The following is a 14,226-nucleotide window of genomic DNA, read 5'->3' on the forward strand; positions in this document are numbered from 1 at the left end:
ATCCAGAGGTTTATGAAGCCCTTCAACAGATTCATTTCCTGGATAATTCAGAAATTCGAAAAGCCAGTTACGAGTGTGAAGAATGACGAGTGACAATTGATATAAACAAATAAAGATTATAAATAATGTCTGTATATACACAATAACATAATCTAGTGTTTGTTGTTGTTCTTTTCGGATTGGGCCAAGGCTTTGCTTCCAGCATTTTGTTGGTTATTTTGGAAACATTTTCTGAACCGTTGCATCTCTTCTTTACAAAGCCGCCAGTCTTTTTTGTCGTAAAAGCATAATTGGAGAATCTCGTTTTCTTCGGCACATCCAGTCTTTTCTATGCGTGCATTGTATGGATCGTCGTCTTCAGGTGTTGACATTATTAAAGCCCAATTTTTAAAGAAATAAATAATTAAACAAAAGGTTCGAGTATATGTCTAAAAAAGCGTGCGTTTTTGTTTATATCCTTTAAAAGATAATACCAGCAACAACCAAAAAAAAAGAAAGAGAAAAAAAAATAGGTGGACGTCACGCTTACTTTTTTGTAGCTTGCAGGAAAAATCTCCCGTAGTCCTTTTATTATTTTTTCTCTTCATCTTTTTCTCTTGTCATTTGAGTTGAGCGAGCATGACAAGCTATATCAAGTTCACGCCTATTTCAGGCGCAAAGAACGAAGACGCTCTATGCTACCTTTTAGAGATAGATGAAGTCAAGTTGTTGTTGGATTGTGGATGGTCCGATTCATTTAAGGTTGATGATCTATACCATTTGAAAAAGTACGTTATTTAAATATACATGTAGTATTTGCTACATCGATTACCAGAATAAACAAAATGAATTATCATGCCAATTTTCTCGTTATTTTTTTTTTTGCTTCTCTTGTTTGTTTGTTTGTTTGTCAGGATTGCAAAGCAGATCGATGCAGTTCTCATCTCTCACAGTGATCTACCTCATTTGGGCGCATACCCCTATGCACGCTCATATCTTGGGATGACATGTCCTGTCTATTCGACTGTCCCTGTAGTAAACATGGGCAAGATGTGCCTATATGACATGTATCAGTCCAAAACCAATGAGATGAATTTCGATACATTTACACTTGAAGATGTCGACAATGCTTTTGACAAGATTACTTCTCTCAGATATTCTCAACCTTTTGCTTTACCTGGTAATATATATCTATATGTCTATATATAACACATGAAGTTTTGAATTTCCGTCGTGTACATTGAATCAATCGCATAAAAATAATATAACACTGTAACTAACTGAAGGAGGACTAAATTAACTATAGGAAAGTGTCGTGGGATTACAATTACTGCCTATGCAGCAGCTCATACAATCGGTGGTACCATTTGGAAAATTAAACAAGATACAGATGAGATTGTCTATGCCGTTGATTTCAACCATCGCAAAGAACGGTAAGGCGATGATAATCTGATGTTTTGTTGGGATATAATTAATTATTGTGTATTTCTTATAAAAAGCCATCTGGATGGCACTGTTTTGCACTCTGGTGGCGTAGTACTTGATTCCCTTACTCGCCCATCTCTCTTGATTACAGACGCACTCAATGCAGCCGTTATTCATCCTGCTCGCAAGGATCGTTATGCTGCCATGTTTGGTAAGCCACAATTCAATTCAATCCAGTACGATGAACCATTTTTGTACTCCAGACACTATGATCAGCACTTTACGTAACAATGGCTCTGTATTATTACCTACCGATTCATCTGCGCGTGTACTCGAACTCTCATATTTACTCGACCAGCACTGGACCACAAATCAGTTGCAATTTCCTCTTATTATGCTCACCAATACCAGTTATCACACTGCACATTTTGCAAAAATTATGCTCGAGTGGATGGGAGATGACCTCACGAAACACTTTTCTCAGACTCGTGAAAACCCCTTTGAATTCAAATACTTGCGTCTCTGTCACAAGCTTGAAGATCTTGATCAGTACCCTGGTCCCAAAGTTGTAATCGCAAGTAACGATAGTTTGGAGACTGGTTTTGCTCGCGACCTTTTCTTACGATGGATGGAAAATACACCAGGACAGGCAACCAATACACTTATTTTGACAGATCGATCCGCACCTGGATCATTGGCTCGCAAGCTATATGATGATTGGGACAAAACAACAGATGAGATGACAAGCACAACCAACGAAAGTGTACCTTTAAATGGACGTACAAAGACCCCTGTAAAACCTGCTATCGATTATGATACTAAGCACCATCTCACCGTGTTTAGACGTGTTCCTCTTGAAGGTGTTGAACTCCAAGAGCATGAAGCCATCCAACGTGCTCAGGCTGAACGAGACGCAGCTCAAGCAGCCATGATTGCAAGGAGTAAAACTATTATGGAAGAAGATGAGTCTGATGTATCTGATATTGACGAAGCCGATGATACAATGGAGGACTTGATGACAACGCAGTATGATCTTTATGTGCGAGATGCAGGCAGATCTGGCGGTTTCTTTAAACAGGCTCAGAGTTATCGCATGTTCCCTTATCTCGAAAAACGCAAAAAGATTGATGATTATGGTGAAGCCATTCAAATTGAACACTACATGAAAGACTCGGACCTTGACAGGATCCAGGCCGAGCGTAATACTGTGGGCGAAGGAGCTAATTTTGGAAAAGAAGAGGTATTTTTTTTTTAGAAATAAGAGCGTGATAAATAAAGAAAGAAAAGGGGACTGAAATTTGAATAATTAGGAAATGCAAATCGATATACAAGAACCATTACTGCCTGGCAGAGATCAAACACCTACAAAATATATCAAAAATGAACAAGACATTCAGGTCCATTGCTTGTTACGTTATGTAGATCTGGAGGGTTTGTCGGATGGTAGATCCATGAAGACCATTCTTCCACAGATTGCACCAAGGAAATTGGCAAGTACAAAATAAAACGAAGGATCTGGATTTTATTTTAGAGGGTAACCAATAATAATAACGTTTTATTACTTTACTTAGATTATTGTCCACGGTGGAAAAGAGTCAACAGATGATCTGGCACAGGCATGTCAGAGTATGGATCATTTCACAAAGGAAATCTTCACACCTTCTGTTGGAGAGGTCCTCAATGTCTCTGCAGCCACAAACATTTACCGTGTAAAGCTTACTGATGCTCTTGTCAGTTCTCTTCAATTCTCAAAGGTAACTACTATAAAGCTTATTATTATGTTTGTGTCTGTACTTATTAATCATATATTTGTAGTTGGATGATTATGAATTGGCACGAGTTTCTGGCAGAATCCACTTCCCAGAAGATTCTACTACTCCTTCCCTAGATGTCGCAATCTCTGGAGAACCTTCAAAATGGGAACCCTCTGTATTTGTTGGAGATGTACGCTTGACAGAATTCAAGCGGATACTCCAAGCTGAAGGTATATCGGCTGAATTCAAAGGTGAAGGTATGCTGGTCTGCAATGACCAGGTAGCCGTTCGTAAGGTAAAAATATACTCTTATACATACTTCTAAACATATACTAACATTTGAGATAGACTGGAGCTGGCCAGCTGTTGGTAGAAGGCGTACTTTCTGTAGATTATTACAAAATCAGATCTTTGCTATATTCTCAACACGCTATTTTGTAATCTTCTATCTTTATTTCCCTACTCTTTATTTCTCTCTATCTCTCTTTATCTCTCTTTTTCTAGACCTTGTTAAGAATAACATGTTGATCTTTCACCCTCATTTATTTGAAAATAAAACATAAAAAACACACACATATATATATATATAAGCAATATACAGCACCAAAGAAATGTTTTTCTCATTTTCACATCGGCTATGCACGGTAAAGAAGATATCACAACTTCAAATTCACTTCTAAAGGTGTACAATGCTTATTGAATATATAATACTTGAAAAAAAGAAAAATACATATACATTAATAATGTAAAAAAGAAGATACAGCTTTAATAGCGAATTTGTCTAAATTTCTTTTTCCTAAGTAAAGACAATCAATTTGGACTATTCAAGCAGCATCTTCTACAAGTACCAACTGATATCTCTTTCCATTCTTCCAATAAAGCAGCCTTTAGCTCATTCAGAGACTTTAGTCCAGGGTGTCTTGCTCTAATTCTGTTTTCAATAATTCTCCGGATGTTCTCGATGGGGCTAAGGTCTGGGTTGTTGGGTGACCATTGCAAAACATCAAGGACATGTTCATTCTTGAACCTTCTTGTAATTTTTGACTTATAGGCTCTGGAATTATCTTCCTGGAACTTGTAGCAATCACTGCTAGCTGCAGGAAGAGCATGAAGAACGGAATGAAATGGTCTCGAAGAATTTCTATTTATCTTGAACCATTCATGTTTTCATCTACGAAAACAAGTAGACCAAGTTTTCCCGACCAAATACACTCCCAGACCGTAACCGATCCACCATTTCCTTGCACCTTCGGGACAAAGTGATCCGTATCAAACCTCTCACCAGTTTGGCGGCAGAGCTTGCTGTTTGTATTCTTCTTATAAAGCACAAATGGCGACTCACTCCTCCAAATAACAGTTTCCCACTGTTTGTTCCAGCTTCGCACAGGGGGGGTTTACTAAGCTCGACGTTTAGAAATGTGTGCTTTGCTAAGCAAAGGCTTTGATAAAGGTTTACGGCAAAAAAAAAGTCCATGTTGTGTAAAGCTTTACGCACAGTAGCCTTACTGGCATTCTTTCCCATGTCAGCAATAGCATCATCAACAAGATCATTTAAAGTTATCATCCGCTCCTCTTTCTTCATATCTCTTTAAAAAATATCGAGCTGTTGATTTGGGTACATTCAGCTTAGCTTAAAAGCTTGCAGCATTATTTCCATCAAGTTGAAGGCCAAGGATCCTTCCTTTCATCAAATCTGAAAGCCTGTTATAGGGCCCGCGAGAGTTATTGTTTTGAATATTTGGCATTACGGTAGATTTGTTAGTCAGTTTTTTTTAAGATGTTGAGAAATATAAAATATAGGTTATAAAGCAGATGTGCAAATAGCGCGTCAGGGTGCGAAACATTTCTTTCTTAGACTGTAAAGCATACTTATGCCAAGTTATATACATATTATATTAAATAGATAATAAATTATATTTTCATGATACAACTGATTGATATTTCTCAGTCAGTAAAAGAAGGCACCGGACGTACTCGATGAGTTGGCTATCATTTTCGCCCAAGATAGTCTCGACTGTCCAAGGTGCCAGCTTTCCAACAGCCAGCTTTCTGTTAAGCTCAAACTCTGCTTTATGGGGAGAATAAAATACCTGTAGAGTTGGTAAGTAAATAAAAATGATTTTAATTAGGTATTGGTTAAGAGAGGTGGTGAAAAATAATGAAATATACTTTACCTCCACGTCATACCACATGTCCAGTCCAGTATAGGCGCACATAATCTTCTGGGATGTTATTCCCATGGTAGGCTGTGGGGTTCTGGTTAGCCGCTGTGTGCGTGTGATCTCAATAATGAATGGGTAATGGAGTCTGTGTCTGGTTGTATGTTTGTGAAGGACATCCTGTACTTTTAAGAAGTCCGGTACATCCTCATATGTAAGTGTGTTCGATGTCAGAGTTGCAGCTACCCTTTTGATGAAGGTTGTATACGGTTTGACATCCGATCGTACAACTTCCTGCGTTTTGAGTGACATCTGGAAGTCAAATATTCTAATAAAATATAGATCAGCAATAGCATTGATAATATCTAGTACCATAGCATTTCTTTGTCTCTTTTCTTTTTCTTTTACCTGTCCAATGATATCCAGTTGATTTCTGTCACAGGATTGTTGCGAGTTACAACCTTGTCCAGTTGTACGACACCCTGGGTCATATACATAACCACCCGTTTATAAGGCAACATAGGCTGGTTGCGTACATCAGCATGTATTTCAAAATAGGACTTTCTTTCAAATGATGGTGGAGGCAATGACAGTATCATTTTGTAAATCTCTTCTGATTTGGTTGTACTTGAGAAATAAAAAGACGCGTTGTTAATTTCAAGCTCACTTCAACTAAGATACAATCATACCCATTGTTGAATACAGGCGTAGCACCCTTTTCATTCATAACGATATCTTTGATATCCTGGAATTTCCACATATTTTTATAGACGTCTTCCCTCAAATTACCCCACAGAACCTTTCCAAGCCTAATTTTTTTTAAAAAAAAACACGCGCATTAAATTAAATCACCTTGGCTATCTATATGCATATATTGATTTGTTCCTTACTTGGCTGACAAGGTGATTTCACCTTTAAATCCCTGGACTCCCCTCAAACTACCAATAGATGTAGTCAGTATCACCCGATTATTCCTCGAGTAGAATAAAATATACTTACCCTTCAGCTAAAGCATTTCTCATATTGTTCTGGTTGTACTCCTTGACCCTAATTAGCTCAAAATGTTAGCTAACATGTATGTGATTCTCCCTTAACGAACCGAAAAATAAAAGGGAATATGGATACTTGCTTCTCTAATAAGCTTGTCTCAGGTGCTGGTGTATTTCTGTTTGACTTTTGGGGTGTTATGCGAATAACACGTCTGGGAGCAGTATTATTTTTTGGAGCAACAGTCGGCTTTGGTGCTGTGGAAGCTAAGGATGGGAATTCATCCTGTGGTGTGCTTTTTTGCTGTCCTGGCGAGCTAGTGCTTATGAAAGAAGGACCGCTGCTAAAGGCATTATTGTTGGAAGCAGCAGACCAGTTGTTGACAAATGCTCTGTTTTCTCCCCACAGTGGTGTCTCATCTTCTCGCATTGCACCTCTGGGGTTGGGGGTTGTAACAGAAGATACGATTGGCTTGGTTGGTCTTTTTTGGATAGGTTGACGAGACTTTTGGAATTGTTGTTGCTGTTGTTGCTGCTGAGCTACCATTTGCATGGTTCTATTTAATTGTTCTTGAGCATATGCGTTTCCATTTGGTTGTCCATTCCATGACGACGACGATGACAGTGAGATTGCTTCTTTTTGTGGTGGAGGTGCTGAAGCTGAGGCTGGGACTGGGGTTTGGGCTGGTGGGCCGGTTATTAGATCCTTTGGCTTTTTATAATCACCCGTTTTTGGATCCTTAAATACTGGCAAAAGAACATGGAGTGATCGGGGCATATCCTCGTTTAGATAGACCAGAGACTTGTGAGCATATTGCTCCAATCGGCAGAAATAGAGTTCATAGAACCCTGACTCTTCGGGATAATGCACACAGGGTACAACAGTTGTACCCTTGCGACGTCTTTTCTGCACTAGATGTCAATACTTTGCTTTTCTTTTTCTTCTCCCTTTACACAATTACTTACATAAAGTGTCTGTAGATTCTTGAAACGCTCCAGGGCATCTTTCACATCGTCTTCATCTGTTCCAGTTATTCTCACCTCCTGAAAACTTGTTAGATATTTCATTTATCCATCTCTCCTTATTTGATTATTATTTTTACACACCCTGCCAACCAGGCAACATTCGGTATTGGTATCCTGTCCAACGACTTTGAGGTAATCAGCAGGTTGAAGATTTCCTATTGGTGGTCCAATAAGGACATCTTGAGGGTTTGCTACGTTCTTGGCAATTAAAAAGGTCTCGGTGAACTCGGGTTTCTGGTTGAAATATTCGTCATCTGAATCATCGGTATCTCCTTTATAATATGGGGCCACATTTCTGCGCCCAGATGATGCTGGGACAATTACGGCATCAAAAGGTCTTCCGCCAGGTGAGGTCGGAGAGCCTTCCTCAATAAGCTGAGCATGAGGACTGGCGGGTGTACGCGATATGGGCTGGTTATTTTCCGATGGATAATCGACAGGTTGGCAAACATGGTTCAAATTGTCTTTGTAGGTGCCTTTGAGTTTGGCATCATCAATATCACGATTCTTAAAACACATTTTTTTTTAAAAAAAGAGCATTGTTGAGCCACACGGGTCAAGTTGATTAAAGATACACATTGTGTATTTAGATACATCTGTTTATCTATTCAAACTAGCTGCTTACGAGTTCAGGAAGTAAAGCCTGGATTATGCGACTTTCACTGTGGATGGACATATTCTTCTGTTAGAGAAAGTATGATATTGATAAATTTTATAACTTACGTGTCTTCGCAGGCGTCCTGAGATCTACCTTCGATATCAAAGTACTATTGAAAGTGGTCAGTAGGTATTTATACATGCACACAAAGTGATTCAGATGTCATTGTTTTTTGGTGATTATCTACCTGGTCTTCGAAATTGAATGAGATCTGGGTTTTGTTTCTGTTCGCGAGCTCTCTGTTGTGAATGTAGTCAGTGGTCAATATGCAGCTGTTGTCGTTGTCGTATAGCAATGCTTACCTTAGAGATCTCTCGAGTTGTGAATATAAATCTCTACTAATGAACTTCACAGGGTATACTTTTGTGTTTGCTTTTCGATTTGGATTAGTCGGGATGAATTCTGGATTGATGAATAGGGTACACTTACGCAATACCATATTTGAAAGATAGAAAGTGGCTTCTTTTGGAATTCTTTTTTTATATATTTTTACTTTTATTTTAGTTTTAAGATTGTTGCTCTTTAGTTCTTTCTCTATATGTCTTTTTTTTTTCTTTTTTCTTTTTTACTACTTTGTTCAAATCTTCTAATCTAAAAAGGACTTCAAAGTCACGAGAAATTGAGTACCCACGTTTCGCGCTTTGGAAATTTATTGTCTTCAAAGTTCTGCTGAACCCCTCTACAGACGCTTATTTTATATATAGATAGATAGATTATGATTATGAGACCATCAAAGTATAAATCTATAGGTTGTTCCTAGGTATACAAAGAAATATACATATGCATATATTATATTATATTATATTATTTTTTAATATCTGAATAACAATATAATAGATATAAGAGCTATAAAAACCAACTGCCATTAAAGAGTAAGAAGCTTAATTTTCTCACAAGCATTTTGTTTTTTGCTCTTGTGAGTGCTTAATAATTGACTGATCTATAAAGTATATAGTAATCAGATTGCCAAGTTTTCAGCTACATCTTTTAAAAGTCCAAGCAAAAGAATGCCTCCTCTATAACCCTTGTCCCATATGGCCTCACTCAAACACCAAATTTTATGTCACGGATATTCAATATAAATATTACAATCAAAATTGTTTAGAGAAAATGGGCTTTGTTACCCTTTGGACATTGTTTGTTTGTATGTATGTCTGTATTTCTTTTGGGATAATGTACCTTGGTTGCTTGTATTGAACTTTTAACAAATTCTTACCCCAGTATGAAACATAAAGATTCCGCTATTGTTGATAAAATTAACCCATGTTATTCTCTTTATTATTTTCAAAGGTTGAAAGTCATATAAAGACCAATTGAAAAATATTCCGGGAGATCGTCATATGAAACAAAGACTGGCAACAAGTCAAAAGAATTTTTTTTTAAAAAAAATATATAATATTCCAACCTTGGGTATCGCCAAGGTGATCCTCAAGAGACTTTTCTTTTTCCTATTTCTTTGATAAGCCCATTTGTTATATGAATGATGCAGTGAATCTTTTTATTGTTATTACTCCTGTAGTGTGTATGGGTGAGTGTTTTTCGGGGGAAGAGGAAGACAAAGGATATTTTGCATTAATTACAAAAAAAAAAGAACGAAGAAACATGGTGGGACAAAGAATAGACTAATGAAAGAAGATGCGTTTTACTTTTGAACTACGATGATAGCTAAAAAGCAAAAATGTGCAAAGAATTTGAAATTGAAACATCCCTTAGACCCTCAGAAAAGCTCACCAAAATACCCCCCCCCCCCCCCTTGACTTTCTTTTTACTGTGGTGTAATAATCACACGCTTGTACAATATTCTAACCAATTCATTGGTTTTAAACTTCCAACTAAAAAATACATACATATATGAAAGAAAGACTTTGTATGTTCAACTATTACGTCAATTTCTTCTTTCACTTTATCTTTTTTTTTCTTATATATTTACTTTTCTTTTAACGCGTCATGTCGCTACCTTTACTTGTTGTTGGTGGAAGTGGCCTAGTTGGTAGTTCGATTATTCGTCAGAGTAGACAGGACCACAAATACCATATCCTGGCATTATCACGCTCAGCGTCTGCTTCAAACGACAGTGACAATGTTCACTATGTCCAAGGCAACGCACTTGAGCCCTCTACTCTTTCTGGGCCACTCAAGAACAACCCTGATGTAGTCTGTGCAGTTGGTATCATCAGGGAAGATCCCAAGCGTGGAAATGACGGGACATTTGAACGAGTCAATCGCGACTCGGCAATCACTGTTGCCAAAGCCATGGCAGAGCGCTATGACGGCAAGACCAGAAAGTGCTTTGTCTTTATTTCTGCAGCAAATTATCTGCCTAGCTTCATGTTAGATAGAAATTACTATAAAGCCAAACGAGAGGCTGAAGCTGCTTTGTTAGGCAAAGAACTCAGTGACAGATTACGTGTTGTCATCTTACAGCCTGGTAATATCAGTACAATAATAATAATAGTAATAGGATTATTTAAATAAATAAATAAAAAAGGTATTCTAGTACAATGAGTTTTTTCTAATTTTAAAAGAGGTGGTCAAATTCTATCTATAGGACTTATATACTCGTACAATCGACGACAGCTGGTACTTCCGTTCGCGCTGAGTCTAATTGTGGGCTCTGCTGTGCTTAAGCCACTGAGTTCGCATTTACCCGACCAAGCCTTGTACCTCACGGACCGGCCGCTTTTGGACGATGATATCTCAAAGGCCGTACTTGAGGCTGTGGAAAATAAAGACGTAGAGGGGATTTATAACATTGACCGAATCAGACTTCTTGCCAAGGCATGGGAGCAGAAGCATACCAACAAGACCAAATAGATATTCATTATATTCTATGTATTGTTTTGTTTTGTTTTGTTTTGTTTTATTATGATTATGGTTATGGTTATGGTTATTATTATTTTGAAATAAAGAAGACGAAGAAGAAATGAAATAAAATATATAAATACGTATACACAAGAGAGATAATATATATATATATATGATTTTGTGTTGTTTAGGGCCAGATAAGAATCTCCTTGATGATAGCATCATCCCAACCATCACAGAGTTCTTTTTGGTCGGGGGTTCTGCAGAACTGTTGGACATCAGTAGCAGCCCAGACATCAAGTGATTCGATAGTGTGGCTAACGAGGGTATTGACTAACAAGAGTACGTGAGGATCATCAGAGAGAGAACCGGCACCGTAACGAGTTAAGGATGAATAGACAGCATGCTTTGTGTTCTGGACAAGACTACGGACAAGGAGACCGTTATCATAGGTGGCAGAGGATGACAGTTGGCTCTGAATACGTCCAATAATACGTTCCTTGACCTGAGCGGAAAAGAAAATAATATTAGTGTCCCAAATTTAGAAAGGTCCGCCCGTAGGTTTCTATTTATCTTATTATTATTTTTAATAGGACTCTTACCATGGGCAAAAAGTGACAAATCGAAGGAGGGTTACCACAGATGTAATCCATCTTTTCACACTCTTCGAGAGTCCAGCTCTCTCCTGGGGGAGGCATTCTTCGGTCCACTCTCTTGGGGTTGTTGCAGTCACCTTTGAATGGCTTGTCCTCGGCAAACATGACTCTGAAGATACCATTGTTGAGAGTAGTGCCGGTGGACTGGACAGTAAAGTCTCGTAGAGTGCCGTCTACAGCAGACTGGATGTTCTGACGCAGGATGTCTTCGGGAACAACAGCCGACAGAGAGGCAGGCACAGTAGTGTTGCTTAATGAGGTCGTCAAGGATGCCTGAAGACTACGGATGGTCTTATCAATCACGGGTGCATAATGACCTGCAAAGTCTTCGGCTAGTCCATGGCGACACTCTGGCTCGCACGCAAGTACAGCGGCTGCCATTGTCACAAGGATAAATGAAAAGTACCGCATCGATAGATTGATAGGGAATGAAGAATGTGAAGAAGAAGAAGAAGAGTAGGAGGAGGAGGAGAAAGAAAGACGAAAAAAAAAAGAGAGAGACTTAACAAAAAGAAAAAAAAGAGGGTAGGAGGATGAAGGGACGGTGTTTTATTGGATACTGTAAAAGCAATAGAGAGTGTATTTGTGCCCAAGAATAGGGCCAAAGGAATGTAAAATAAGAAAAGATGCCTTTTAATATGCAATAGACTATAAAAAGATGGTGTTACACATTGGGAAGCTTAAAAATAGAAGTTTATAGGGCTTTGGGGGACTTACGTTCTCATCACAGTGGCGTTGAACATTTTCAAACACCTTGAGCAGCTTTCGTCTGGCGCCGATAGTATTCACTCCTTCCCGCAACATGTCAGCGTCTGTCATACGTATAACTTGTTGCCACTCAAGGCCAACAAAGGCATGTCCGTATTTGTGTAATCGCAGACTCCTCAACCAATTCTGTACATCTATTGCATTTAAAGAATAAAAGAAGGTTATTGATCGTAAAACAGTATGTATTATAAATAATGTATTACCTTTCATTAGCTCAAAATCAACTGCTTCGGCAGCCAATTTGTCTTTGAGAGCACGGGCAGCCGAGGATCGCTTGCGACGACGAGCTGTGCCGGTCAGCGACTGGTCTTTGCTGGTTAAGGACGCATCACTTTCACTCAGGTCATCATTCTGTTCATATAAGCTTGGCGGCGGTACAAGAAGCGATCCGGACGAGCTGACACTCCGAAGCCTTTCGTTGGACTCGATTACGATTGTGGCGGCGGGCTTGTGGAGGTCTTCTTCGGCTTGGTCTTCTTTAATGGTGCGTGCCCAAGGCAAATCGAGGTCTTTCTTTTTCTTGAACGACCATGGATCATCCACAGGATGGCCGATAGGTGTAGGTACATTAGAGCTTTCTTTACGAGCCAGCGGGAAAGGCCAGTCTGCAAAAAGTGACTTTGATTCAGGTGTGGAGATCGACGTAGAAACCGATGCAGATGTTGAGGTTGAAAGCGATGGCTGGTGTCTGGGAAAGGCGCAGGAGAGGGATGTGTGGGCTTGAATCTGGGTCCGGGCTGCAATGGCCTTTTCATAGAGAAGTTCCTGTGGGCGACCAAGGGTCCGGGGGAAAAAGTCGTGGCGACGGCGCAGGTCGTCTGGTTCGCTGAGCGCAGAGGACAGTCGATGGCAGAGAGAGGGGCGTGAGGGGCGACGTGAGGGGGGGTATAATTGGCGCCGGCGCATTTCGTATTCACTCTCGGTGGACACCACTGAGCTAGCCACATTGATGGCCAGCCCTGTGCGTTTGTGTAAGCAAGGTCAGTTCACACTCTATATATGTACATGTATATATATATATCTATTGCCCCGTAATGTACTGTACTGTACTGTAAAGTAAAGCAATGTACTGTATTGTAAAGTGATGTCTTCCTTACCTTTGTCCTGTCCAGCAGGAGTGTTCAAGGGGTCCTGCGCCAGTTGCTGGAGCACGGTGATGAGGAATCGAATCTGGATCTGGGACGCATTCTGGACAACGCTGTACAGGGCGGCTGTCCGCTCAGCATCGGATCGACAACGTAGCCATTGATTGATGTGCTGGAGCTCGTCCTTGAATTCTTGATCTAGGCTGGCTACGGCCACATCTTCCAACATCTTTTCGTAACGTTGCAGATTCTCAAACAATCGATCAATAGCCTCGGCTGTTGTTGTTGTTGTTGTTGTTTTTTTTTATTATTATTGTAATAAATGAATACCAAGAGATCAAATATAAGAAAAGAAAACAATAAGATTTCTAACCTTCGGGCGAGTTGGAGTGCATCAGGTGCTGGTGAAGACTGTCCGATGCAGTTGACGTCGGACGTCCTCTTGGTTGGTGCCGATGCCCGAGGGATGTCGAGGGTGGGATTGAGATGAGATCTGAAGCTGACATGGACCTAAAGCTCTGTTGGCCGAGCGGAGTCGGGTTCTGGAGTGAGTGTTGAAAAGAACTAAAGATGGATTCCTCCATGGCGCGATGGACATCGTGTGTGGCCATGAGTGGTGTGTGTTGTTATTTATAAGAAGTAGAAAAGAGAAAGGAAAGTAGATATAGCTGGTTGCGCCTCGTGAAGATGTATCCCTTTTCTTTTATTGGCAAAAGCAAGAGCCCGAATGGGAGAACGGGAAAATAGAAAAAAAAAAAGAAAAAAAAGAAAAAAAAAAGATCGGCCAAAATACGAGTCAAAATGGTGTCCTGGGCAACCCTCCTCCCCTCCTACCCTCCTAATCGACCCAAAGGGGGTACCATAAAAGGAGCGCAATGGTTACGGATGAAAAGGCAAAACTCAAAGAAAATCGACGCTTTGGTCT

General features: G+C 39.6%; 5 protein-coding genes across 5 annotated transcripts; 2 read left to right on the top strand and 3 right to left on the bottom strand.

Annotated features, from left to right (window-relative positions):
- Positions 1-152: 152 nt before the first annotated feature.
- PHYBLDRAFT_15389 (hypothetical protein) lies at positions 153-371 on the bottom strand (the record flags this gene model as incomplete). Its single annotated transcript, XM_018433284.1, has 1 exon — positions 153-371. The coding sequence occupies one exon, from the start codon at positions 369-371 to the stop codon at positions 153-155; it is 219 nt and encodes a 72-aa protein (XP_018297317.1).
- Positions 372-593: 222 nt separating this feature from the next.
- On the top strand, positions 594-3,746 carry PHYBLDRAFT_176642 (hypothetical protein). The gene is made up of 9 exons (XM_018437808.1): positions 594-767; positions 894-1,159; positions 1,286-1,412; positions 1,479-1,615; positions 1,668-2,644; positions 2,715-2,894; positions 2,976-3,158; positions 3,220-3,453; positions 3,507-3,746. The coding sequence occupies exons 1-9, from the start codon at positions 619-621 to the stop codon at positions 3,597-3,599; spliced, it is 2,346 nt and encodes a 781-aa protein (XP_018297318.1). The 5' UTR covers positions 594-618; the 3' UTR covers positions 3,600-3,746.
- A 1,279-nt stretch (positions 3,747-5,025) lies between these two features.
- PHYBLDRAFT_157200 (hypothetical protein) lies at positions 5,026-5,828 on the bottom strand. Its single transcript, XM_018433583.1, has 3 exons — positions 5,726-5,828; positions 5,333-5,645; positions 5,026-5,248 (listed from the first exon to the last, which is right to left on the bottom strand). The coding sequence occupies exons 1-3, from the start codon at positions 5,806-5,808 to the stop codon at positions 5,078-5,080; spliced, it is 567 nt and encodes a 188-aa protein (XP_018297319.1). The 5' UTR covers positions 5,809-5,828; the 3' UTR covers positions 5,026-5,077.
- Positions 5,829-9,904: 4,076 nt separating this feature from the next.
- PHYBLDRAFT_184727 (hypothetical protein) lies at positions 9,905-11,885 on the top strand. The gene is made up of 3 exons (XM_018438980.1): positions 9,905-10,415; positions 10,536-11,297; positions 11,395-11,885. The coding sequence occupies exons 1-2, from the start codon at positions 9,935-9,937 to the stop codon at positions 10,799-10,801; spliced, it is 747 nt and encodes a 248-aa protein (XP_018297320.1). The 5' UTR covers positions 9,905-9,934; the 3' UTR covers positions 10,802-11,297; positions 11,395-11,885.
- A 91-nt stretch (positions 11,886-11,976) lies between these two features.
- Positions 11,977-14,002, bottom strand: PHYBLDRAFT_179058 (hypothetical protein). The gene is made up of 5 exons (XM_018438094.1): positions 13,675-14,002; positions 13,314-13,577; positions 12,420-13,175; positions 12,166-12,350; positions 11,977-12,096 (listed from the first exon to the last, which is right to left on the bottom strand). Exons 1-5 carry the CDS (start codon positions 13,910-13,912, stop codon positions 12,082-12,084), a joined length of 1,458 nt encoding a protein of 485 aa, XP_018297321.1. The 5' UTR covers positions 13,913-14,002; the 3' UTR covers positions 11,977-12,081.
- Positions 14,003-14,226: the final 224 nt, after the last annotated feature.

The sequence above is a fragment of the Phycomyces blakesleeanus genome (assembly GCF_001638985.1).
Source record: "Phycomyces blakesleeanus NRRL 1555(-) unplaced genomic scaffold PHYBLscaffold_2, whole genome shotgun sequence".
NCBI lineage: Eukaryota > Fungi > Mucoromycota > Mucoromycetes > Mucorales > Phycomycetaceae > Phycomyces > Phycomyces blakesleeanus.

What these genes read in the sequence shown, in the direction of transcription:
- PHYBLDRAFT_176642 (XM_018437808.1), top strand. Translation starts at nt 619, where the DNA reads ATGACAAGCTATATCAAGTTCACGCCTATTTCAGGCGCAAAGAACGAA. An exon ending in AGATTGCACCAAGGAAATTG is followed by an intron (nt 2,895 to 2,975) that starts GCAAGTACAAAA and finishes TACTTTACTTAG; the next exon opens with ATTATTGTCCACGGTGGAAA. An exon ending in GTTCTCTTCAATTCTCAAAG is followed by an intron (nt 3,159 to 3,219) that starts GTAACTACTATA and finishes ATATATTTGTAG; the next exon opens with TTGGATGATTATGAATTGGC.
- PHYBLDRAFT_157200 (XM_018433583.1), bottom strand. Translation starts at nt 5,808, where the DNA reads ATGACCCAGGGTGTCGTACAACTGGACAAGGTTGTAACTCGCAACAAT. An exon ending in AACTGGATATCATTGGACAG is followed by an intron (nt 5,646 to 5,725) that starts GTAAAAGAAAAA and finishes ATATTTTATTAG; the next exon opens with AATATTTGACTTCCAGATGT. An exon ending in ACATGTGGTATGACGTGGAG is followed by an intron (nt 5,249 to 5,332) that starts GTAAAGTATATT and finishes CCAACTCTACAG; the next exon opens with GTATTTTATTCTCCCCATAA.
- PHYBLDRAFT_184727 (XM_018438980.1), top strand. Translation starts at nt 9,935, where the DNA reads ATGTCGCTACCTTTACTTGTTGTTGGTGGAAGTGGCCTAGTTGGTAGT. An exon ending in TGTTGTCATCTTACAGCCTG is followed by an intron (nt 10,416 to 10,535) that starts GTAATATCAGTA and finishes TTCTATCTATAG; the next exon opens with GACTTATATACTCGTACAAT.
- PHYBLDRAFT_179058 (XM_018438094.1), bottom strand. Translation starts at nt 13,912, where the DNA reads ATGGCCACACACGATGTCCATCGCGCCATGGAGGAATCCATCTTTAGT. An exon ending in GCACTCCAACTCGCCCGAAG is followed by an intron (nt 13,578 to 13,674) that starts GTTAGAAATCTT and finishes CAACAACAACAG; the next exon opens with CCGAGGCTATTGATCGATTG. An exon ending in TCCTGCTGGACAGGACAAAG is followed by an intron (nt 13,176 to 13,313) that starts GTAAGGAAGACA and finishes ACAAACGCACAG; the next exon opens with GGCTGGCCATCAATGTGGCT.